Source organism: Mesoplodon densirostris, chromosome 14, assembly GCF_025265405.1.
Source record: "Mesoplodon densirostris isolate mMesDen1 chromosome 14, mMesDen1 primary haplotype, whole genome shotgun sequence".
NCBI lineage: Eukaryota > Metazoa > Chordata > Mammalia > Artiodactyla > Ziphiidae > Mesoplodon > Mesoplodon densirostris.
This window is the reverse complement of record NC_082674.1, coordinates 22,662,822-22,688,139: the sequence shown is the minus strand read 5'-3', so window position 1 is coordinate 22,688,139 and position 25,318 is coordinate 22,662,822. Positions and strand designations below refer to the sequence as shown.

Sequence of the window (25,318 nt, the reverse complement as noted above, 5' to 3'; positions counted from 1 at the left end):
CTCAGAAGGCATTGACAGCCACCCAGAGAAACAGGACTGCGTATGACTCCATCTAATAAGCGCCTGGCAACCATCAACCTCTCTAATTGCCACGTGAGTGAAGAGGTGGGAATTTTAACAAACGAAGTCGATTTCGAAGTGTTGCTGGAAGATGAAAAATGTCACAGAAGCACCTAGCCACGAGAGGCGAGCAGGGACGCCTGCTTCTCTCAGGACAGCATAATCCCGAAAGCCGACAGAAGCCGACGTGAACATTCCCAGCACCTGCCTCCTTAACACTCACAAAGAGACACATCAGCTGCTCAGGAAAATACAGGTACCACTGAGACACCCCAGACCCTTTCCTTGTTGTCTACTCAGGCAGAAGAGGTGGCTTGGAGGCCCGGTGCTGAGAGTTCTGAGTGCCCCGTTCCCTTATATTCCAGGCCGTCTCGAAAGGGAAAGGAGTTATGGGAATCCTTCCCATGCGGGTGCTCTCATAGTATTATTGTTACCCTCCCCCTCTACAGAGAGGAAACTAAGGCTCAGAAAGGAAACTAAGGCTCAGAGAGGTTACGAGTAGTGGGGGCAGGCCTAGGATTCAGGGCCCCTGTGACTCACAGTTCAGTGCTCTTGGGTCCTCCAGGAAACGAGGCCTACACTCTGGGCTCATCTTATGCAGATTAGGAGCAAGCGGCGTCTTCTCAGGGCCTGACTCTCAGCAGCTGCCAACCATCGCGAGAGCTAACTAATGACAGGTGTGCCTCCTTACCGTTTATACTGCAGGGAAAGAGCACCCAGAACAGATGCTCCCGCATTTACCCTGGGGTTTCCTGGTCTACAGGGCAAGGGGATCTGGCTGACACTTCTCAGTGTTCCACACCCAACAAACTGGGTCTATTCAAAAAGGAAGCCCAGAGATGTGATCACCCCACTTATTTGCACACCTTGGTTGTTTCCAGAGGCCTTTCCTGCGCGTGAACTCACGTGACCACCTGGACCATCCGAGCGATACCTTAAATTGGCTTTTTGAAGATTCTTGAGTTTCCAGAGTCAACCTTGTTGAAATACAATCCAAAGTACCCCCAGGAAGGGACAGCACTGTGAACCATTAGTGGCTTGCACTTGGCAGCCAGCTGAGAATCAGGCCCTGAGAAGTGGGAAACAGGACTGGGAGGGTTTGGAGAGGGTCAAGAAGAGAAAGAAGCAAGAGTGAGGAGGCGGGGAAGGTCTAAGCCCCTCCCAGCAGCTCACCTCCCAGTTTTGCAGAAAGAGGCTCCCGGGGAGCCATTCCTTGCTTCCCCACTCCCACCAGAGAGACCAACTCTGCCCACAGGGCCAAAGGTAGAAAAGTCTAGAAGAAAAAAGGAGATGTGACAGGAGAGATGGGAAGAAAACACAGAATAAACCAACCATCAGAGGCTCTTCAATCTTAATTCATTTTATTCTACAAAATGCTACTCAATTGAAAGTGGAGAAGCTAACCAAAAAAAAAAAGGAAAAAAAGTTGTAATATGTTCTCTCTTCCATAGCAGCAAGCTTTTTCTAACAAGCTTTCTTTAGTGCAAATACTGTAGGCTTGTATTACAGTAAAATAACAAAACAGAACAACAACAACAAAACACCACCAGAGATGCTTTAGAGCAGAGCTACTCCTCAATTTTCAAAAGTTTACAAAGATTTTTGAGCTCACAGCCCTGCCTGGAGAGGCCTATTTAGAAGCCTTTCCAATGGGACCATTTCACCAATACTTAAAAAAAGAAAGAAAACAAGGTGCTCAGAAAGATAATTAAATTCCCCATCAAGCTGTAGGAATCTTGTACAACTTTTTTTTTGCCTCCAGGATCTTATAGCAGTCTTTACTCCACATCATTGACATACCTCAAATACAGATGCACAAAGCTTATGATTGTCCACTATATCCAAAATACTATATATACATCTCTCACTGCAGAAAAGACACCCTGATACCTATTCTTTATACAAAAGTGAAGATTTTCTTCCTCAATATCAAGTAACCACAAACTAAAATAAATGGAATAAACTTTTAATCATACAGAGAAAATAATTTTTTGAGGAACAGGGCAGGGATCTTTCCTTGTGTTCTCTTACAACGTAGACTTCTTGGTGACCACTGTCCCTAGAGGAATGACAGTCCATCTTTAAAAACAGACCTTTTTTTATACAGTTTATACAGCACAAGTCACAAATCATTTTAGAAACAAAAAAAGTATCATTAGCCTAAATTTTTAAAAAAATTATAAAGAAGAAAGAGAGGGAGAGAGGAACTGAGCATTTTAATGCTATCTGTTTCTATTCAGGCTTGGTACAACACAAAGATGTAAACATTTAAAATAAATAATAAAATAAATGTCAATTTCTTCTCCCCCTCCCCTTCCCATGCCCCGCTCAAAATCTGACCCAGCTCCTCCTGAACATGTCAGCATTAAAAGATTAAAACCCTTTTTGATGTATGACCAAAATACTAGAAGCATGAAAAGATGTCAAGTAGGTAGTGGGGTGACTGGGTTTCCTTTTTAAAAGGTGCAGGAGGACATGGGCACACTTAGAAATGTACACACGAACACACACACACACACACACACACACACACACACACACGACCTGTCAATAAATAGTGAGATGCTGGCTTTTAAGATGAATGCCAAGAAGACTCAACAAGCAGAAAATAGCAAGACCCCTTTACTTAAGTTTTTAAAAGAAAGTTACACACACCACGTATCCTATTGGTCCACAAATTCTATAAAACTCAGGTCAACCATCTGAAGAGTGCAAAGGAGCACATCACAGGGAAAACAAGTTTAGAGGTGGAAGGATATTGTACGGGGTGGGTCTTTGAGAACAAACCTCGGACTGAAGGCAATCTTGCCTTGGATCTTTGGAGAAAGACCTTCTCACCTCCAAGTGTTTTTGTTTGTTCATTACTTGTGGGCTTTTAATAAGGGAAGTCCTCATGGCTCAGTCTCATCCTAAAGAAGGTATATATATATAAAAGTGCCTAACACAGTGTCTGGCACATAGTAGGTGTTATTCTTTTCCTTCTTAAAGAGGCCATGTGGATGTCTCATCAGAGGAGGAAATCAACCTGAAAGTTACAAGAAGCACTGGTGGTCCATCAAGGAAATGGGAGAAAAGTCCCAATGCCTATAAGTTGAGCTCATCCTTAAAATGGAGCCATGGGGGAGCGGAGAGGAGACTCCTTTCCCCAAAGCCCGAGCAAGGGAACCAGTAGCCTCTGATGGTTCTTGGCATGGAGATGCTTGTGTTACTGGGTGCCTGTCTCACAGGCAGAACAATGATTTCTTTCTGAAAACTTCCTCAGTGAACTCTCTGCTTTGAGTTGGCTCTGGCAATTGCCTAAACTTCGCCTGGGATCTCCTCTCTTTCCTGTGTCAGCAGCTGTCCCCATCCACCCAGCCAGGAAGAGGACTATTCCCAGAGAGGCCAGCCAGGTGGCCAAGGGGACGGTGTGCTTCACACCAGCCTGTCAAGGGGTGCCTGCCCTATGCCAACCCAGAGCTGCCTGCAGCCCAACTGGAGTCCACACCAGCTGCCTCACGGCTGGGGACACAGGGGGAGCACAGGGTTCCCTGCCTGAGCACAAAGGCCTCCCCCCTGCGGCTGCTCCCTGAGGAGGAGGAGGGGGGAGGGAGGAAGGGAGGAGGAAGAGGAGGAGGCAGGCCTGGGTCTGGTGTGAACTTGGAGAACAGCCAGGAGGAAGTGACTGAGGATACACTAGTGCGTTACGTGTGAATATTCAGCTTTCTCCGAATAACCTCTGGCTTTGGGGAAGCCAGACTACCTCCCAGAACAAAGCCAGAGGGTCCTGAATAGAAACACAGCTCGGAGGCCTCAAGACCCTGAGGGGCAGCTGGGGTTTTGCTTTGTGCTGGTCCCAAAGCCAACGCAGCTTGAAATCGGAACGAAAGCCAGACGCTGTCTCAGGCATGTCCAGCCCGGCCCCAAGTCACATACCGGGACCTGCCTTGGGATCAGGGCTGTGCAAAGTGGGGCACAAAGGGACTTTTAGAAATAAAACACCAGAAAGCAGCTTCATTTAAGAAATATATATATATATATATATATATATATATATATATATATATATATATATATATATGCAAAAAGAAGCAAATAGCTCCCAATCGGCCACAAACACCACTTGAGATGATTAAGCCTTTCAGAGCTGAGCGCACCCCAGCTCTCTTTGCCCGTCTCCTGCTACTCCTTGCTGACTGCCGCGTCCTTGATTAATCTGAAGCCAGAGAAACCCAGTGGCCCAATCTTATTAGGAGCGCCCCTCCCAGAACCTCTGGGGAACTGGGAGGGCAGCGTCACAGCCAAGGAATGTGGGAAATAACATTTTTAAAGCATTTGGGGACAAAATACTTTTTCTCTTAATCTCCTCTCTCTTCATGCCCTATCTCGCTACACGTCACTCCCAGTCATAGCGGTCTGTGTATTTTAGGCATTCGGCTGTTCCATTCTGTGTGTCTAGTGCATGGCAAGTGGATAATGGACATTAAATACCAGCCAGCGTGCCAGGCCTGGGTACGTGAAGGGAATAGGGAACAGGGAACCATGTCACTGCTCTCTTTCTCTCCCCGGAGTCCAACTTTGAGTTCTAACCCCCACTGGGTTGATTTAAATAATATCTATGTAGTTTTAAATTATCATCCAATGATCTCTAGAGCTGAATCACAATAGCGGGGTCTCCCTCAGAGCACTAGCCCAGCAGAAGCTCATTCTGGAAGATCAACCCTGGGGAGGAAAAGGCTTTGAGGGGTGGGAGGTGGGGACCACGCTGAGCTCTGCTGAGTTGTGCTCTTGGCGAGGCTGGAGGACCCCTCCCCTGCCCCCCACCCCATGGGAAGGGAGCAGCTAGCTTGCAGCGGGAAGCAACACATCTCATCTCTGATTTCAGCAGCCCCCAAGCATGGCATGTACGCTGCAAGCCACAGTGACAGCTCTGGGCCGGCTGCTCACAACTGGCTGATGGATCTGAGGAGCACGCTGGGGTGAGGGGCAGGGGAGTGTAAAAGCAAAAGCGCTATAGCTCCATTAGGTAGCACATGACCACAGGGGGTTGAACAGGCACCTGGGTGAGAGGTGAGAAGCGGGTGCTGGGGCTGCTGCGAGGCGAACCCCACTCCGACTGCCTCCCTCCTTCCTCCCCCTGCATTTCTGTCCACAGCAGAGGTGCTTTTGAGGCTTGGGGAGGGGCCAGGCCCACGCTCATTAAACCTCCGTGGGTGGCGTCACCCTGAGAGGCAGGGTGGGAGAGGGCAGAGCCGGCAGGGACTTGGAGTGACCTGTGGCTCCTAGGGAGGGATGCCTCCCTGGTCTGGAGAGAAGGGTCCGGAGCAGAACGGCGAGGCAGTAATTACAGGAGACGTCCTGCTCAGGACACCCGTGTGGCTTGCTGGCACTACTCCTGGCCCGGTAATTAGGCATCCCGGCTGTCTCACTCACACCCTGTCTTTTGGCCAAGCCGCTCCTCCAAAAGCCGTCTCCGAGCATGGGGAGGAAGGGTCCTCCAAGCCTCCCAGCGACGGCGGCATCTCCGTGAGAGCTCAGGGAGCCCTGCTGGTGGTTCTGGAGATGGTGGTGGACCGGGAGTGTCAGGGGAGGAAAGGTTCTGTATTGCACATTGACTGTCCCCTTCTGGACAAGTCAGCCCCAGCAGAAGAGTCACCTGCTGCCCCATCTCCAGAAATGAAGAGCTTTAATATTCAGACCACGCAGATGAAATGTCATGGCAAATTGGATAAAAACCAAGAGGAAGTGAAATTGACACTGGGGGAAGGAAGGGGCAAATAGTGGGAAGGTGAAACCAAAAGGCACTGAGCATGCGTGGTGGGGCAGAGAAAGACACCATCACTCCAGAGACATATCATGACAAAGGGACGGGGACGGTCCACACCAGCTTCAGGCTCTTCAGAAGCCAGAGAGATGCCCGGGTCCACCAAACCAAGTTCTCCAACGTTTTTCAAGAAACAGGATTTGCTTTGCAAGATGAACGAGGGAGGTCCCGTGACTTCCAAGAGATCATCCAAGTCCTCCAACGCCTCACTGCCAAATCCCACCTGGGTCTCCCCAGAACCAGGAAGCTCTCTGGCAGGGTCCCCTTCTTACCCTCAAGGCCCTGGAGTGCTGAAAGGTGCTGGTCCCTGGGAAGGAGGCAGTGCCGAGGACGCCCCTGGGAGCTGGGTTACAGAGCCAGCAGAGTCGGGGAGTTCAAGGAGTCTGACGACTGGTCCCCACTGCTACTGCTTCTGCGGTGAGCCTTGGAGCAGGACTCAGAGGGCGACGCAGGCGACTCCTGCTCCAGGACGCTGGGGTAGGTGAAGACGAGGTTCGAGGTGCCTGGGGTGATGGCAGGAGTGGAGGTCACCACGATGGGGGTGTGCAGGGGCTCCTCCCCATAGAAGCCCCCAGCAATGCTGATGGGCTTGATCACGGAGCGCTGGGCCTTGTCCAGCCCCGCCGACGAGGACGAGGGGCTGTCCTCTTCCAGGGGCTCCTGCTTCACCACCACGGCGCCTACCCCTCCACTGCCCCCACTGCGCAGGGCCTGCAGCCCGGAGGCCGGGGGTGACCGGCGCTCCTCGGGGCTGATCTTGCACACAGGCCCGTGGGCCACCAGCATGAACTCCAGCTTCTCCTTCTCCTTCTGCAGCTCGGCGATCTCCTTCTGCAGGCCCGACTTCTCCTCCTCCAGCTCCTCCGTCTCCTGCGGGGGAAGAGGGGTACGTGAGGGACGGCAGGGGCTGCGCCGGGGGGTTGTCAAATCCGGGTGAGAAAGGGAAAGCGAGCCATGTGCTCAGAGGACCATGAAGGCAGCAAGCTCACAGCCCACTGCTCCTGAGCCACCTGCACAGTTAAGGTTTCCTTTTGTTTCCAAAGCTCCAGACTGAGAAGAGGAAAGTCAGCTTGGAGGAAGGGTGAGTTAACAACGGTAGCTGTCATGATCGAGCATTCACTTAGTGCCAGGCACTGTGTTAAGCATGTCACAGGCATTATCTCATTCAACCTAGCAGTTTCTTGAAGCAGGTATCAGCAACCCATTTTGCAGATGAAACTGAGTTTCCAAGAGGTTTAATCATTTGCCCAATGCCACAGCGCAAGCAGGTAGGGTAGCCCAGATTTGACCCTAATGTAGCTGACTCCAGAGTCCATATGCTACTATGCTCTTCTGCCTTGGTGCCAGGACCGGCCCCCGGTACCCCTGAGGGGTGAGTAATAGTGAGACCCGGTGGGGGAAGGGAGCACAGCATGCAGCTCCACCCCTCTCTCCTCGTGCCTCCTCAACCCCATCCAGCTCGCCGTGGACACCTCGACACTAAATTCTAAGCTGCGTGACGGTGCAGATTTCTGTCTGCACACACAAGCCTAGGACAGTGCCTGGCTTATAGGAAGCGCTCAATCCATCCCGTCTGGATCTTCACCGTCCCTTTTCCCTTTCTTGCTCTAAGTAGAAAGCATATGTTTCAGGACTCACAGAACCCTGGGAGAACATTCAGTTCAGCCCCCGTGCTTTAACAGATGAGACCCCTGCCAGCCTGAGCGGGCATGTGAGGCTGGCATGGACCTCAGCCCTTCCTTTCACACAAAGCCAGAGAAGCAACAGATGCACGTGCAGGGGGTCGTTATGGAATACGGAAAGGCACGTGTCACCAGCCTCTTCCCCACTTTTCCCGAACACAGATTCCTGCTTGAGAACGAGATGACATGGGCCAGAGCTTTGCTAAGCAGCCGAGTACAGCACATTCCGAAGTGAAAAAAGTTTCCATCTGTCTCAAGGGTCTGATGAACGTCATGAGCTTAAGAGAGGCTTCCTGTGGAGGATGTGGCTCAGGGCCTGGGTGGCTGGGTCGTAGGTGGGGAGGCACGGGGGAGTAGGGTGTGAGGCTTCTAGGGATGTGGGGGGAAAGCTGAGGGGCCTCAGGGGGCAGGCTCTTCTGGGGCTGGTGGCAGAAGCACCTGGGGTAGACCCAGGGGGCATGGCTCCTTGAAAGGTCAGTGGTGGGGAGGGCTCTGCTGGGGGAGTCTCCCCGGGGAGAGCTGGTCACTAATGGATCCGCCTCGCGTGACATCAGAGCACTCCCACTCCCCCTCCCCGACTCTAACACCTCCACAGGGCACCACTACAGGCATCACGGGGCTCATGCCGTGCACATTCAAGACCCGCGAGCGAGGGCTCCAGGATGGACAAAGGGGAGCAGAAGCAGGTGAATGGTAACTGGGAGGATTCAATAAAGTAACAGGATGTACGAGGCAATGATTTCCAAAGCACCACCCTGGCTGGCCGGTGCAAGGACTGCTAACAGAGTCACGCTCATCTCCTCACTCTGAACACATTCCACCCAGGAGAGTTAGTCCTGGCTTTGGGTTTCCTCCACGTGGCATACGGCCCACCCTGGAGGGCGGGGCTCTGGAGGGAGTTATGTGACGTCGGTCAGGTCAAGCTTCTGAGAGGGAGGGGTAGGGCCACGGGCCCCCAGGTGTGGGCAATTAGGCAGCAGGGGAGAATGACTCACAAGGGCAGAAGGAGGTACCAAGGTGACAGCTTCAGGCTCAGGGCAGAGGCAGGGAACCCTCCCAGCCACGAAGGATATGAGAAAACCCCAAGACAGTACAACTCAGCTGCACGTGACCCATCTCCATGAGACCTAGAGAGCGTCACGACCCCTGCCGAGGTGAAGGAGCCCAGAGAGCAGTTCCCCACAATGCTTGCCCGCCCAGACTAGACGGCTGAAGCTAGGCCGGGCCACTCCTGCTGGTGGCAGGCGCCCTGGGATAGAGGAGCCCCAGAGGAGGCAGGTCTGGGCTTGCCTTGGCTCCCAGGCCCGGCAATGCCAACGCCCTCTGCCATCCCTCACCCAGGAGCCCCAGCAGGTCTCAGTGCAGGGATTGCTCAGGTGCTGAAAGAGAAAGGGTACCAGGCCCAAGAAGCCTGTCCAATTCTCTCTGGGCCCAGGCTGGTGCTAAAGGCCAGCTCCCTCTCCCCAGCCCCCTCCTTTAATCAGGGCAGTGCTGACCCATGTGCTAAAAGGAAGGAATGTTTCTGTCTGCACTGACTCACACATCAGCCACTAGGGGCAAGGGGGAGGCAGAGGGCCGGGAGCCCTGGGGTCGCTGCTCCAGCCTGCCCAGAAGTGATTCCGCCTCACGCAGAGCTCCTTACCGCCTGCAGCTTCTCTGTCAGCTCCCGGCGGCGGTTCCGGCACTTGGCCGCGGCCAGCTTGTTCCTCTCCCTCCGGATTCGACGCTTTTCCTCCTCTTCGGGGGACAGCTAGAGCCAAGGTCAAGGATCACGGTTAGGCTCGGATAAATGGCTCAGCATCTTTTTGGCTTTTAACTGCCTTTGAAGTAGGGCAAGAAGCCCTTCTGGAACTGGGGAGGGGAGGGCCGAAGGCAAGAGGAGCGCGGCTCAGAGGCCCAGAACATGCGGCTCGCTGCTGTGTGGACGCCTGGGAGGGCGCTTAGAGCTGAACCCGCCCTGGAAGGTGATGTCGCGTGTTTGAAGGGAGAACAGGGTAGCCATGGGTCAGGGACTCACCAGCCCAAGCCTGATGGCAGCACGTGTCAGGCCAGCCCCGATTCAGTGCCAAGGCCCGAGAGAACGGGCTGGGCCTGCTTCCCGCAGAGGCCCCTCGTGCCAGGCCTTCCCCAGCCACTTACGCAGCTTCCTCCACTCTGCCTAATTACTCCTCCCCATCACCCTGCCTGCTCTGCGAGCCTCATTACCTCCACGTGATTAAGTAGCTGGGCCCAGAGTAAGAAGCACCCGGGGTGGGGGGGGGGGGCACGTTCTGTTGCCAGAGGGAGGGCCACCCCACTCCCAAGCCCCTCTGCCAGCCCTCGAGTGCTGGCTGCTCACACTTCAACCCCGAGGGCCTACCCGTGTGCCTGGCACAGTGCCGGGCTGGACAGGACCAGCAAAAGGAGGAGGGGCCCTTAGGCAGGTTAAACCCTGCTGCCCACCACAGCCACTCATTCAACCAACGAGCCCTTCTGCATGCCAGGCACAGTTTGAGGGGTTAGAGGTTTGTCAACAGACCAAATGAACACAAATCTCCCTGCAGCTCCTTACACTGAGGTTGGTTAGAGGCCTGTGGCTCAGGCCAGAGGACAAGAACACTGCTTCCCGCCCCCATCAGGGCTGACACTCTGTTTACATAGAGCCCCCCTTCCAGAGAAGGGCCACTAGCCCCTTGCAGAGGTGATGTGAGGAGATGGCTGGGGGCCAAGGCAGAAAGCAGTTTGAAAGGACAGACCACCCCTTCAGTCATCAGACTGACGGCACACCTACAAGATGCCAAGTACAGTACTTGGGGCTTAGAAGATTCTGGGGGAATAAGACCTGAGTCCTACCCTCAAGGGACACATGGGGAAAGGGCCAAAGCCACTTTTGGAGGGGCTAAGAGAGAAGCCGCCCCACTGACGGATGCTGCCTGGACCACCAGCCATCCTGTGAGGGAGGGAGCCACTGCCCGGGCTGGGCCCAGGCCAGAGTCCCCAGGACGCTCCCTGCAGCCTTGAAGGTGTGTGGCTGTGATGTCCTGAACAGGGCACAGCATCACTGTGTCCCTCACCCCCTGCAGCAGCCTCCAGGTGATGCACACTGACCTGAGCCCATCCAGCCGGTAGCATCTCTGTTAGTCTTCAGGCCCCTTCCAGACACCCGGTCTTGGAGTCTACACTGGAGTCCTGGCTCCACTTCCCTCCTTAAGCCCCTTCCTCTGCCTAGGAACCAAGAGCCGTTGGCTCCACGGTCTCTCTTCTGAGAGGCATCAGGCAGCTGGGAGCCAAACACAGATGTGGCACTTCTGGGTGGACTTGGACAGATTACTGACCCTTCTGAGCCTCAGAGCCCCATTTGTAAAATGGGGTTAATAGGACCTGCCCTGCCTTCCACAAAGTTTCTGCAATGATCAGATGAGATGCAGTGTGAGAGTCCTCTCTAAGCTAGAAAGTGCTAGAAAGAAGAAGATGCAATTCAGAGGTCTCCTCTCTGATGCCTTTTCTGCGCTCACTGAGCAGCAAATCAACTGGAGACCCAGAGTCCACAGATTCAGGCACCCTGTTCTCTGTGGGGATCGGCTGAGGTCACAAGGCCACTCGGCCAAGGCCCTGAATACTTGCTACTCCTAACCCTGTCTCAACCTGAGTCCAAGAGGGTAACCCTGCTGCAGTCGTGGGTTCAGGGCTCAGCAATGAAAGGCTGCCAGGGCTCCCCTTGAGGCCCAGCTAGCCCCCCTCCTCCTTCACTGATGAGGGGCAGAAAAGATGGAGAGCTGGTCCTGGTCCACTTTGGCCTCCGTTCCCCCTTGGCTGCTTCTGGACAAATTTTGGCCTCCCAATTGCCCTAGAAGTCTCGCCCCTATCTGGTGAGGTGTGGGGCGACTTGTCTTGGCTTAGGAAGTGTTCAGGGGTGGTGACAACATGGGTACAACTTGAGTGTGGCAGCACCACCACGTACCCATCCACAAGCCACACACACCCGCCCCTCCCCGCCACTGCTGGCCTCAGAGGGAGCCTCTGGGGCAGGTTACGGAGGGCAGTGAGGCACCAGGCCAGCCCCTGGTAACAGGTTCCTCCCCCTGGGGGAGGCTGGGAAGGCGGAAGTGAGCCTCTGAGAAGAGACCCTAGGGCTAGGAACCCAAAGAGCCAAGGTTCTAGGATGCCACCACCTAGGCTTCCTCCAAGCTGCCAGATGATTATCTGAACTCCTAACTGACATGCGATAAAACACTTCTGGCTCTCTCCTTCCCTCTCAAAAAAGGAAGGAAATTCTCCAAATCGTCTTAGGGCACGCCTAGGTGGTGTGGTAGGAAAACCACAGGGCTGAAGGTCAAAAGAGGTGGATTCCAGTCCTGGCTCTGCCACTAACTCACTGTGTGAGCCTGGACAAGGCCCTTCTTTCTGGGCCTCAGTTTCCTCATCTGTAAAATAGGTACAGAGGGAAAATTATTGAATTTTCTATAATTATTGAAAATTATAGAAAAGCTGGTCTCCAAAGTCTCTTCCAGATATAAACTTCTAAATTTGGTGTGAGCTAGGTCCAGGAAAGGATGAAGAGCATTCAGCACATCTTGCTTTGTTGTCCTGCTAACCCAAGAGTCCCTCACAAGCCTGGCTCTCACTCAGGGGTCCCTTACATACAGGGAGAATCCAAATCATCAGTGACTATAAACCTTAGCACCCTGGGCTCCCTGAAGGAAGCACATTTATAGAGGACCTTAGGATCACTGCTACTGCAATATTTATAACTACAGGTATGGAAAGCAGCAGTGAGGGGGGATATTGGCCACTTGCCCCAGCAGCAGAAGCCCGACAGCACCTGGGAGCTGTGTCTGTTACTGTCTGTTACACATACCCCTCCATGTTGCCCCTGCACAGAGCCCTGCCACTAATAGAACAAACCAACATGTAATGGATACAAGGCCCAGCTTTGTCCTCAGAGGAACGGGGCTCCTGTGAAAGCTTCTGGTTCCTCAGAGCAGTGACCCTTGTGATTCTAAGTGTCCTGGGGACTCGTGGCACTGGATCTGCAATTATCCACTGGGCACCACGTTTGAAAGGTCCTTGTACTGGAACAAGTAGTGGAGGCGGATAGTGGTTGAAATGGGGAGGGGTTCCAAAGCTGTAACTGAAGTAATTCTTCAAGCTAATGTTTCATTTGAAAACGGGATGCTACTGCCAAAGTATCTCCCTTCCCTGGACTTGTGGTGGCATGGTGTTGTAGAAAGAGCACCGCACGCGGGTCCAGGGGCCTGGTTCTAGGCCACGCTTCCCCACTCACTTGCCAAGTAGCCCCAGGTAGCTGTGTCCAGGCCTTGGCCGTGTCATCTGTGAAGGGGGACAGCTGGGGCTCTTGGAAGGCTCACTCCCTCCTTTCTGGAATTATGCATGACTCTGATTTCTCTTTTGGGAAGCAGGGGGCCATCGCTGCCCTGGTAATCTGTTAATACAGACAATGGGCCTTTTGAGAGTTGGGTAGATGCTACCTAGAGAGCAGAGGCCCCACCCTTTTCTGGCGTCTCTCTCAGCCAGGTTGACTCCTGCTCAAAGCTGAGCCCCTTGAGGAAAAAAAAGGCTGATGATATCTGACCACCTCCACCCCCAGCCCCGGGAGCTCAAGCAGCTGAGCAGACTCCAAAGACCCCAGGGTCCCTCCACTTCCGGAATGCACATCCCAGGCACTTGAAATGGTCTCCTGCCTTGAGTTGCAGGCCTGAGACATGGAGGGAGAATGGAAGTAGTGTGGGCAGTACTGGTCTAGAAGCGGGGGGGCCTTTAGGACTGCTGGGTATCTACCAGATACTGGGAGACAGTTAAGGACTCCCCCAAAAGCTCCCAGCCAGGGTTCACTGGCTGCTTGTCCTGTGGCCCCTGTACCAAGTATCAGAGAATGATACTGCTATAGGCAGGGCCTAAGTCCTGCCCATGTGCTGACGCCTCACCACTCACTATGTGCTTTCCCACCATGATCTCACTCGGGTGGCAGCAAGTCCTGGCCAGCAAGACCCTATCTCCATTTTGCAGCTGAGGAAACTAAGACCCAGAGATTCTAAGGGACACAGGCGAAATGCCTGACTCTCAGGTCTCTAGCTCCGCCTCCACTGGTCCTGAGCTCCTTCATCTCCCCAGGGCTCCCAGGACATCGACCCTGCTCCCTGCCAGTCTTCAGAAAAACACTGTGTTATACGGCCTGGAAAGCCACCGATGCGGCTCCTGATCGGAACGGTACCTGCTCATCTCTCCTTCTGCGGCCCACAGTGGTGCCAATGGTCTTGATCACGCCGGGTCTTGGGAGGGCCATGTGCCCGGGGACAGAGGCCAGGCCCGGCAGGGGGCTATAGGGGTGCGAACGGGGGTACGGGTTGGACATGGAGGTGATCACCGTGGGCTGCACCATCCACTGCAGGTCCTGGCTGGTCGTGATGGCGTTGATGGTGGGGATGAAGGCGCTGCCTGAACCAGGCATATCTACCCGGAATTTCTGAAATGAGGAGAAAAGTAGGATTGAGCCAATAAATACTGTAGAACAGGACAAGCAGAGCCAGGAGGCCAAAACTGGCAGAAAGTAGAGTCAGAGCCTGGGAAGCCAAGGTCAAAACACTGGGTGAACTTCCTGCACATCCAAGAATCAAGGGGATCTTAACTATTCCTGGCACCCCCATGTCAGATCTGCTCCCTGACTGAGGTCCTGGAAACTCCATCCCCAACTGGCTCAGCGAGGATGTGGTCATATCTCCAATGGCTTCTAGGATAGATGTGGTCCCTTGCAGCTCACACTCAGCAGGTCCTCTCTGAAGCCCTCCAGGCCAGCTAGGCCCCCATCTGCAGGAGAGCAGGCCTTCCACCCGGGCCTCCTGAGCTTCTGGGTCACTTGCCATTATTCCCCAGGGTACCAGCTTAGGATCCCTAGAGGAGATTTGCCGACCAACTGCTTTGCAGCAACGAAGATCACCAGGAAGGTTATTATGTCTGCTTTTGTTACTTTCCAGACAGGTTCATGATGGGGTTGTGACCCCATCAGGGTGAGACCAGGTCCATGAAAAGATGTCCTCTGACCCATGAGACTGAAAGTGGTAGCGTCTGCTGCCAGATTTCCCCTTGCTGTCCTTGTCCTCCTTGCCCTTCACCCCCATCTTGCTTGGGGCAGACACACTGTGTCTCTCTGTATCTATCTACATATCTATCTATCTGTGCTCACAGGTGTGTCTGTGCGAAACTTGGCTGCTAGCTCTGAGTTTTCTCCCTGTCACTTAATTTATGCCCAGACCACGTTGCAGAGCTCTGTGGAACATGCTGCAGGAAGCATTCTATTTAAAATATAAGAGGATGACAGAGTACAAAAGCTAAAATGGGCCACGCTCCTCAGCAGCTGGGCTTGACCTTCCTTCAGGGCAGCTACTAGAAAGCGAGAAGGAGGGAGAAAGGGAAGATTCCCTACTTCCAGATTTTCGGGAGAAAGCTCCCCTCCTGAAACGCTCAGCCTCGGATGATTCCTGTTTCCACAAAAGGGTTCTGCACATCCTTTCTCCCCTAACTTGGTGGATGAAATGATGACAATAACAGCTAACACTTACTGAGCACTCATTAAATGACAGGCACCATGGTAGTGTTTAACTTAGATTATCCCATTAATTTTCCCTCTGAGGTAAGAACTACCATTATCTCCATTTGAGAGGCAGAAATTCAGGCTTAGAGAGATTAAGTAACTTATCCAAGGCCACGTTCTAATAAGCAGTGGGGTCAGGATTCAAACCCAGTTCAGCCTGACGAAGAGGCTAGGTCTCTCAAATACAGTGCAACACAAGCTTCTGTAGCATTGTTTTTTCCTGCCTCAAAATCCAGCCCCAAGTGCTGGTATCCATCCTCACTGCCCTCGGACAGAGCATCAGGGTCATCCCCACCAAGGGTCCCTACAGACCTTCCCTCACCCAGGACTCCCCACAGGTCTGGTTGATCCCAGATGAAATCCCATGGCCATTAGCATGGATGCTATAGCATCTCCCCTATATTGGCCCAATCAGACCAACCAGGATTAGAAGCACCAACGGCAGCTGCCACCACCATGGTCTTTGCCCCTGGTGACGACGGCCGGGTTCCTTTGTGTAAATAAAGTGAAGCTTAGAGTACTTCACTGCAGCTGAGGGAGCTGTGGACCCTTCGCTGTGGATCCTTCCTTGCTCACTCCCCTGCCAGCTGCCTGACCCCAGTCTGGGTGGTGGAATGTGGCTGTCTCACCTCCCAGACCGCCCTGGGGCTCCAGGTCAGGGGCATTCAGTGAAGAGAGTGACCCAGTGCAATGAATTCTGGGTTTCTGTATAGTTACCAGTGCAATGGATTCTGGGAGTCCGTGAGTAGAGCTGCCCAGTGCAGTGGATTCTGGGATTCTGTGAAGTTACCAGCACAATGGATTCTGGGAGTCCGTGAGGAGAGCTGCCCAGTGCAGTGGATTCTGGGATTCTGTGAAGTTACCAGCGCAGTGGATTCTGGGAGTCCGTGAGGAGGGCTGCCCAGTGCAGTGGATTCTGGGATTCTGTGAAGTTACCAGCGCAATGGATTCTGGGAGTCCGTGAGGAGGGCTGCCCAGTGCAATGAATGGATTCTGAGTCACCTCCCAAGGCAAAGACAACTGGACTTTTTATCCGGAGCTCACTGAAAAGTAACAGGTGTATCTGGGTATGTGTGTGTGAAGGAGGGCAGGGTGCAGTGAACACGGAAGGATACAAGTGGGAAATGGTCTTCAAGGAGGAAAAACAGACAACCAGGGCTGGCTGTGAGGAGGCAGGGCTGTGAGAACACGTGAGCGGCTGAGTATGTGCAGAAGCACTAAAGCCCAGGCAGCTATGTTTCTCTTGGGCTGCTGGATTGGGAGGGAGAATGGGGAGTCGTCTGAGTCAGGAGGCCTGGATTTGAGGCCTTGGTGGATCACTGAGGACCCAGTTTCCCTGTCCCCTGGAAAGGGGAGTAGTAACACCAAACTTACTGCACTATCATGAGGATTAAATAAGTAGCTACTTGTAGTCACAGGCTATGAAAGCACACCAGCGGCTCTCAGCCCTGGCTGCACATTAGAACATTCTGAGGAGCTTTTTAAAAACACCAATGCCGGAGCCAGCCTCACCATTACAGTTCTAAATTCATTGCTTCGGGGTGGGGTTCTGATAAGGTGTTTTAAAAAAAATGCCTGAGGAGGTTCTAATGTGCAGCCAGGGTTGAGAAATGCTGCTCCAAATAAGTGGAAGGTGGCATCATCATCATCACGACCACCATCACCATCATCACCATCATCATCATGCATCATCATTGTAAGTGTCTGTGCACTTACAGTGCAAAAGGGGTGGCTCCAGGGAGAATTGCCAGCTTCTCATTCCTGGGAAGCACCCAACATTTTTATTGTTTCTCTCCCCAAGTCCGGTTCTGGGTTTGAAAGACACCCGAGGCATCCAGCAGGATGGTTTAATGTGACCTTCCACTTCTGTGGGGGAACTGTCAGCTTTCCTTTCAGGAAAGCACCCAAGAAATTCATTCCTCATTCCAAAAAAACAAACAAAAGAGCTCCCATTTCAGGCTGGGAGAGGGAAGCCAAAAACCTGAAGCAAAGCTGAGAGACTAAGATCCCTTAGGACTAAGTGGCTGACTCTCAGCCCCTCTCGGGGCCCTCCAGTCCACTCACTCTGTGATGGCAGGTCTACAGAAGGCCGTGCCCAGCCATCAGCCAGATTCCTTGCAGCAATAGCTTGGTCTAGACAAAACAAGACAGCAATAAAAACAAGGCAGTAGGTAATGACTGCCTCTAAATGCATGTACAACTTGTTTCAGAGGGAGGTAAAGCCATCTGGATAACACACTGGCTCTAAGCTGCAAGGAAAACACGTCCTAGCCCCTGAGGGGACTGGGGCTCTCATAAAGAAGGCTTTTGTCTGCAGGTGGAGGCTCTCTGAGACACACACAAAAGTTTAAGTGAGATCTGGCAGATGTGTCTTGTCTCAACTCCAAAGGTATTTTTCAGAAAGCGACACTGGGGTCTGAGAGGAGAGGTGGGCCTAGGAGTCTGTGATCCCAGAAGTTAGCCTGGCGTTCTTCTCTGACAACAGACCCAAGAATCAGTCAAATGTCCTGCTGGGGAGAAATCATGGTTTTCTACGAACGGGTTAACACTGAACAGAAGCCAAGATGGGGTTTCCCAGCCGCAGGCATTAGGGTGGTTTGATCCCTGATGCAGCACCAGGTGTGTGCTGGGGGTGGGGGGCTACAGGAGGTAACCCAGGACCCTCACTTGACTCCCCTGGGGCTCTCCAGCCCCCCTGGAAGCTCCTCCTATAGGGACAGAATCGAAGATGCTGGATGGCTGTGTGGTATTCCAGCCTGGCAGAGCCTCCAAATGCTTTCTTTCACTGTGTCATTCTGTTGACTTCTGGGTGGGCAAGAATGCCTATAAAAGGACAAACTGCCCGCCACCCCCACCGACCTCCTAGAGCATTTTGGCAAACTTTCGCTGTAAAAGGCCAGATAGTAAATATTTTAGACTTTGAGGGCCATAAGGTCTCTGTTGCAACTACTCAGCTCAGCCATACTAGCGTGAGTGCAGCCACAGACAAGATGTAAACAAATAGGCGTGCCTGTGCTCTCTTAAGCCCTATTTACAAAAATACTTGGGCCATAGTTTGGCAACCTCTGTCTTAGAGGGTCATTCTCATCTCTCATGCTCAGGTTGGTGGAAAAAGAATAAAGAGAGGAAGTGAGAAAGCAAAAAATCACAACTATTCTTCTAACCCAGGGAGTCAAGGGATGGACTCTCACTAGACAGCTTGAATCTCCAGAACCTGAAGCCAAAGTTCGAGCCCTTACAAGCCTTGCTGCAGGTCTTTGGGCAGCAGAACCTCCTTATCCTGAAGCATCCTGAATTTAAGGTAGCTGTGGGGCCGCTCAGTAAGTACGTGTGTCCTCCCACTGACTATGAGAAAGACAGCTCAGAACACAGGGTCCCTAGGGCCACCCAACTTCAGGTCAGAGAGGTCCCTGTAGCCCAGCAGTTGCTAATTTGGGAAAATGACCTTTCTGAACTCTGCAGGGCCTTGGATTCAGAAATAAGGGTCGCAACCACGGCCTTCTGCAGAAAGGTCCAGGAAGTAGGGTTTGGGTTCCTATTTCCTGCAGACGTGGATGGGGCAGGGCTTATCCAAGAAACTCCTGGGCTGGGCAGAAATGACATTTGAGACGGAAGTCAGAGTTGGTGTTTTGGGTCCATCCCCTCAGCCAGGCATTTCTCCATCAGATTGATTCTTGACTGGGCCACAAAGCACTCGAGCCATGAACCCCATGAATACCTGTGACCTGCCTCGGCAGGCAGAAATGATTATGCAAATCTGGGAAGAGACTGGGTTCTTTCTCTTAAGAACCCCTTTTTTTAGTTTCCCAGCACAGGAAAAGGAAAATTCCAACATCCCAGGAGACTGGCTTGGGGAAGAGGAGAGGGCAGGGCAAATGCCGCCTCAAATGCCCCAGAATAACCCTGTTGAGGTCCAGTTTGACTCAAATGCTCTGTATTTTTACCAAACGTGGGGTGTTCTCCAAAGCCTTCTATATGGAATTCAACCAATTTTCACAGATTCTGAAGTGGACATCACTTTGACCTTTGACCTTTTGTTCCTTTCTGAGGAAAGCCACTTAGCTCACCATGGAAATGGTCCTAGTAACTCGTGATTTCCCCAAATTTTACAGTATACAAACACTATCTCAGGTGATTTGCCTCCTGTCAGGTTCACTTGAAAGAATCATGCTATCTTTCTTCACCTAACTGCCAGGGTGAAGAACAGCAAAGAAGAAAAGAAAAAAGCAAGGAAAATAAGGTGACCAACACAGGGTTTCCACCAGGTTCCCCAGTGTCTTTCCTCCCAGGGCCCTTCTGGACAGAAATTCCACTCCAAAGCACGAGAGGATTCTCTCCACCATTCTGTGGATCCCTTTCGTACCTCCACCAATCCTGGGACAGCTCTGCACTCCACGGGAAGGGGACGCCATCTCATCTTCTCTACAACCACAGCAGGTGAGCATGGCCAAGTCACTGCCACGTGACAGGGTGCAAGACAGCAGTGGGCAAGAGGAGCCTTACATCTTCCCTCTCCAGCCCAGTGAGTCCAAGAGGGACAGAGTTACCGAATGGGGTTTGGAACAGATATATTTGCCTCAATCAGGGCAGCTGCCGTCATTTTGAAATGCTGTGGCCATCAAAAGATACCACATACAACACAGAGGAGACATATCCTTAAAACACTAATTCTTTTTCTTTCTTTCAACAAATAGACCAGAAAGTTAGCCTCCCAAATTCTCAAAATCAGTACCTTTATTCCTGTACAACAGAGTGGGGAAATCTAAGGTAGAGGTGGCAAAGGTGCCTGCTTTGGGTGTGCCTTGTCTTGGTGCCTGCTGTCCCAGGAAGACTCCTGAGATGGAGACCAACAGGATTCGCGGTCACACCCTGCTTTGGACCCAGACAGATCACCCAGACCTCATACATCACACTTGGTTCTTTATATGTCAGATCTTTTGATAACTTCCAAATATCAAATTCACCCTCAAAAGACAAAGATATGTTAGGAGGGAGGGTTTTCAAAAGAATTTGCTGAAGGCAATCCCAAAGAGGGATGTTGTAAAACCTTTCTGAATCTAATAGCCACAGCATTCAAATAAGTATTTAGTCTTCTCAAGGAACAACAGTGAAGGGGACAACAGTGATTTGGATGCATAAGTTCAGGTGTGTTTGTAATAAGACAGAAAAGAAAAAAACAGCCTCCTAACTTTACACTCACCTTGCATAATGAGGCAGGCAGAAATAAAGTAATGGAAATGCACTCAGGAGTTTGGATAGGAAAATACAACTGCCACTCAGACAATACATGACTGCTGTTTCACCCCATTCACTTTGATGAAACAGTGACACTGACTTCCACCATCAAGAATCAGCGGAACAGACAAATTCCTGGGATAACACTTCGTTTGATCCTAATCTACAACATCTGTGAGATCAAGGCAAAAAAAAAAAAAAGAAGCACCAGAGCCTTAATATACACCTCCCACCTTCCCACCAATTCTGAAGACCACCTCCCCAAATAAAATTCCCGATGTCCTAATGCAAACAATATCAAGAAAACAAGCCTTGGGAATTTGAAGACATTGTGCTCACAGATATCAAAATAGGGAAAGAAAAAAAGCACTCCCTTTTCAACTACGTTTTATTCAGAACAAAACAAAATCAGAAAAGAAACTGCATTTCGAAGTCAAGCAGCTCCTAGTTAACCACTGTTAAATATATGGCATTTATTTGTCCTGGATTAAAAAGAAAAAAATCCTAAGAATTCCGAAAACTCACCAAGTTAACACTCTCTGGGGCTGGAAAAATACATTCCCCAGATAGTTCTTCTAAGAATGTCCCGTAGGGGGCACTAGAGAGGTATGATTGGGGCTGACTTGGGAATCACAGTCATTTCTGGTAAAAGTTCTTTGATGTGAGGAATGTCCCAGCCTGGGTACAGTTGGCAAAAGTTCACTCTGGGGAATTTTGTGTGTGTGTGTCTGTGTGTATGTGTGTGTCTTGGAAAAGGATGGTTGCCAAAGAAGAGAGCTAGTCTGGTATTCCTTGAACTGTCCCCCTTGATTTATTTTCACAAGTTATCTGAGGAACAGACAAATGGCAGCCTTGGAAAAGTTCTGGGTCTTGTTTTTGTTTTGTTTTTCATTAAAAGGGGGCCCAGCTGATGAAAACAAGTTATGAAATGACCTATGTTTGTGTAACTGGCTGAATTGCGTAATGCTCAGGGCCTGAAACCGTTTAAGAGTCGCGCAGCCAGGCAGGGCATATATCTGGGAGGTGTTTTCCTAGGAAAGTTAGGAGAGAGAGAGAAAACAACAACAACAACAATAAAAAGAAAAAGCCAGGAGGGGTAGGTGTGCGCAACCATTAGTGACAAATCAAATCACCAATGACCAACCTCTGAGATTAAAACTATAACTGGAACAGGAAATATTTTTCATGCTTCCAGTTCCTGCCATATACAAGAACAGAGGTTTCAACGGAGTTATCTGCCCCCCACCACCTTCCCCAAGTCACTGAAACTCATGGCCATGTGTTAAGATCAAGCTTTATGAAGTGAGAGAGGAGAGGAATGTTCTAGGTTGAGTAAACAGCAACAAACTTCTCAGGAATATCAGACCCCACAAACAAAGACAGCAGAAAAAAATGATATTCCCTCGCCCAGGGTGAAACCAGAGAATGCTCTTACACTGATTGGTCCGCTGAGATGCCACAAAAGGAAGAAGGCCCATCACTAACTGCCAGGAAAGTCTCCCCGTAAAGGAAGCTAAGAGAAATAAAGTGATTACAGGTTTTATCTGGTATGCAATAAAGTTACCTTGCACCAGAGTGGGGTCACAGACTTGAGAAGTAACAAAAGCTTCTCACGTCAGTCCTTAGGACCACAGAACAGCTCTGCTCAAAGTCACAGAGATGATAGAAAAAAACCCTGCCTCCCTCCCCCCGCCGCCCCCAAGGAGTGGATAGGCTGAGAAACTTGTCCAAAGCTACGTTACCTTGCCAATCCCTCTGGTTTGAAAGGCGCCTCACTCAAGCTGCTGGGCCGAATGGGCAGGCGTATAAGCAAGAACTCTGTGCACCAGTTATTACTAATTGCAAAATCCTCATGTGTTACAGCATGCTAGGAATTAGCCAACAGCTGCTTTTTGCTTCGGTAATGAGGCCCCATTACACTCTGCTGGACTGAGTTCTCTTCCTTCTTCCTAGCACTGGTTTCCTGTCTGATTTTCTTCCAAAACGGGGAATTGCCTCCGCTCACATCCTGGGCTCAAAGCCCTAGTGACACAGATTATTCAGTTGGGGCACTGATGTCCGGTCTGACTTCCCATCTAGGCCCCAGGGTCTGAGAAAAGCCAGGCGGCGAGGTTGTAACATTTCAATGATGAGTGCCACAGAAACGGCAGCCAAAGGGGCAGGTGAGAAATCAAAAGCTCCCTTCCTGGTTCGGAGAGGCAGAGAGGGACTTTTTGGGGGCTGTTGAATCAGAGAATGAGGGAATGGGTTATAAATGACCCTAACCCATTGCCTGACGATAGCTGGATTCAATACAAACCACCAATGGGGCTGGAAAGCAAACAAAATCAAACACTTTGGAACAAGATTTGAAACTCATCACCTTGGTATTCGTCATTAGGGGTGCACTGACTGCACCCTCAGTGCACAGACTAGGCTCTCTACAGTGGTGCTTATGGGGACACCAGGGCAGGTAGCGGGAAGACACAGAAAAGCCGTTTTGAGGACTCACCAGGTACGGGGAGCCACTCTGGAATAACATACCTCTCTTCAGTTACCAAAGAGAACTGTGTTCCCAGTTTATTCTCCATCAGGGTCCCTCCTCCCTGGAAGCCCACCCCAAGCCCTTCTGGTTGGCTGGCGTATAGAGGCCAAGGCCACCGCCTTACCAGAGCAACTCTTGCTGCAGCCAATTTGGCTACAGACTCTGCAGATCCTGACTGAGGCGGGTTTCAGGTTCTAGCGGCCTTGTTTATTAAGCCAGCTCCCTCACAAGCATCGGGGTGGGGGGGTGGCTGCTGCCGAGGACAGGCATCCCACCAGCACCACCAACCCGGCAGCACCCTTCTGGTATTTATTTATTCTGGAATTTATAGACAGACCGCACGCACAATCCCTCCAGTGCAAACCAGTCCGCCTGCTTTAGAAACAAGTTGTTTTTCGGCTTCCAGAACCACTCAGGAGCCCAAGCGAGGTCTCTCCTCCCTCCCCCCACCCCTTCTCTCTGCAGGGTACTCCCAGACCCACAAGGCGCCCCTTCTGGTGGCAGTGCAGACTCCTTCTCCGACCCTAACAGGAGATGGATGGGCGCCGGGCACCTGGGCGCAGCCGAGCCAATCAAGGCTGACCTCCTCCTTCCTGACCTTCGCACCTGATTCCCAGAGCGCCAACCCGCGCCCACTCCGGATTACTTGAAGGAGCCCAACCATGTTTCCGTGTCCCCAACATTTTTCAGAAATTAAGACCGATGGGGGCCGGGGAAGAGAAGGAGAGGGTTTTTCGCAAGAATAGGGTCCCGAGATGTAGGGAGGGGCCCGTGGGTGCAAAGATTTTTTTTTTTTTTTGGTCCACCACGGAAAGAGAGGAGAACGGAGGTGGATTCCTGGGAGAGGAGGTACAGGCTCCTGGGAAGGGGACCTGCAATTCCAGGAGCTGGTCTGGATAAGATGTAGTGTGAAGGATAGGGTTTGCTGGCTGTTCCAGCTCGCTCGCCGCTCCAGTTTAAAAAAAAAAAAAAAAAAAGTGTTGGCGTTGGGTAGAGGGGATGAAAGGAGGTGTGGGCAGGACAAGACGAAAATCCAGAACTTACAATGGTGGCCCATAGGAATTTTCTCGCCAAACCAAGAAATGGAAAAGAAAGCAAGAGAGGCAGCGGCGGCGAGAGGAAGGCGGGGATCCGCCCGCGCCGCCAGGTGCACCCGGGCCCCGCACCTACCTGCTGGCCGCCGCCGCCACTGGAGTAGGACTCGGCGTGCGCAGGAGAGCCGCTGCTGCCCCGGGATGAGGTATCAAAGTTCCCGGGATAATCTTGGTACATGATCCGCGGTGGGGGCCCGAGAGGAAACAGGGTGTTTTTCTTCCCCCGCCCTCGCCGAGGCCGCGCACCGGCTGCTGAGCGCTGGCTCCCTGAGGGCCGCGCCTCGGGCTCTAGTCTTCGCTCCCGGGCTTCTGCCCCTCGGCGGCGACACCCCGGGAACAGTGCCCCCCGAGCGCCGAGCGCTGCACTTCTTTCCTGCTCTACGAGCGCTGCGGGTCCGGCTGTCCACCCGGTCCCTCCCACTAAAAAGTCCGCGCGTCCCTCTGTCCCTCCCCTGCGCGCGCCCTCCCGCCCCCGCGCGCAACCAGAGCTCAGCCCGGACCGCCGGCTCAATCAAAAATTGGAAAGTAAAAAAGAATAGGAGCCCGGCGAGTCAAGCCTGCCAGGTCTGGGGACCCCCGATTTCAGGCAGGGCAAAAAAAAAGGCGAAAAGAAAGGCTGCCCGCTTGGAGAAACTTCTATTTCCTCCTTTTAGAAAAGGAGCTGAGAATAAACTTCCTGTGGCCGACTCGCCGCCGGAGTTTAGAGCGGTTCGGACACTTGACTAGAAGAAGGAAGCCTGCGCCCGGCCCGCGGCCGGTGGGGTTCCAGTTGAGCCGGCGCGGAGAGGGACGCGGCCCCGCTCCCCGTGCCACAGCTGCGGCGCCCGGACCTGCACCCCTTCCCCGGCGCCCGCTCCCGGACGGGCCCGCGTCGCCCGTCCGCGCCTCTCTCACTCCCTCTCTCTGTCCCCGCCGAACGCCGTTCGCTTGCTCGCTGGTTTGCTCGGAGCCCCAGCGCTCTGCCCGAGATGAGTCACTACAATGGCACGAGTTCAACTCCACACTCTTTATTCTCCAGCCCCTGTACCTCACGTCAACCCCAGACTCCACCTTGCAGGGAGGAGCGCGCGGGGAGGCGGAGGGAGAAGGCCGAGGAGGAGGAGGAGGAGGAAGAGGAGCGGGAGGAGGCGGGCGCAGCGCCACCCTCCCTGCCCCGGCTCCCGGCCGCGCTGACGCCAGCCGCACACCCAGCGCGAGGAAGGAAGGGGGTGGCGGGTGTGGGAGCGGACCGCTGGCGCGGTTTGGGGGAGCCGAGGCTCCTGGCCCTTCCCCCCCCCGCCCACCCCCGGCCCCGCGCCCTTGGTCTGCTCCACTGGCGCATGTTGCCAAAGA

The 25,318-nt window shown here is 52.5% G+C and overlaps 1 protein-coding gene across 3 annotated transcripts; it reads right to left on the bottom strand.

Annotated features, from left to right (window-relative positions):
- Positions 1-2,010: 2,010 nt before the first annotated feature.
- On the bottom strand, positions 2,011-24,979 carry FOSL2 (FOS like 2, AP-1 transcription factor subunit). Of its 3 annotated transcripts, none has more exons than XM_060117474.1 (4): positions 24,063-24,977; positions 13,757-14,008; positions 9,188-9,295; positions 2,011-6,733 (listed from the first exon to the last, which is right to left on the bottom strand). In XM_060117474.1, exons 1-4 carry the CDS (start codon positions 24,162-24,164, stop codon positions 6,212-6,214), a joined length of 984 nt encoding a protein of 327 aa, XP_059973457.1. In that variant the 5' UTR covers positions 24,165-24,977; the 3' UTR covers positions 2,011-6,211. The 3 variants fall into 3 exon arrangements, with proteins under 3 accessions (XP_059973457.1, XP_059973458.1, XP_059973459.1); XM_060117475.1 differs by lacking the exon at positions 24,063-24,977 and adding an exon at positions 22,111-22,305; XM_060117476.1 differs by lacking the exon at positions 13,757-14,008 and having other exon boundaries at positions 24,063-24,979.
- Between the last annotated feature and the right edge of the window lie 339 nt (positions 24,980-25,318).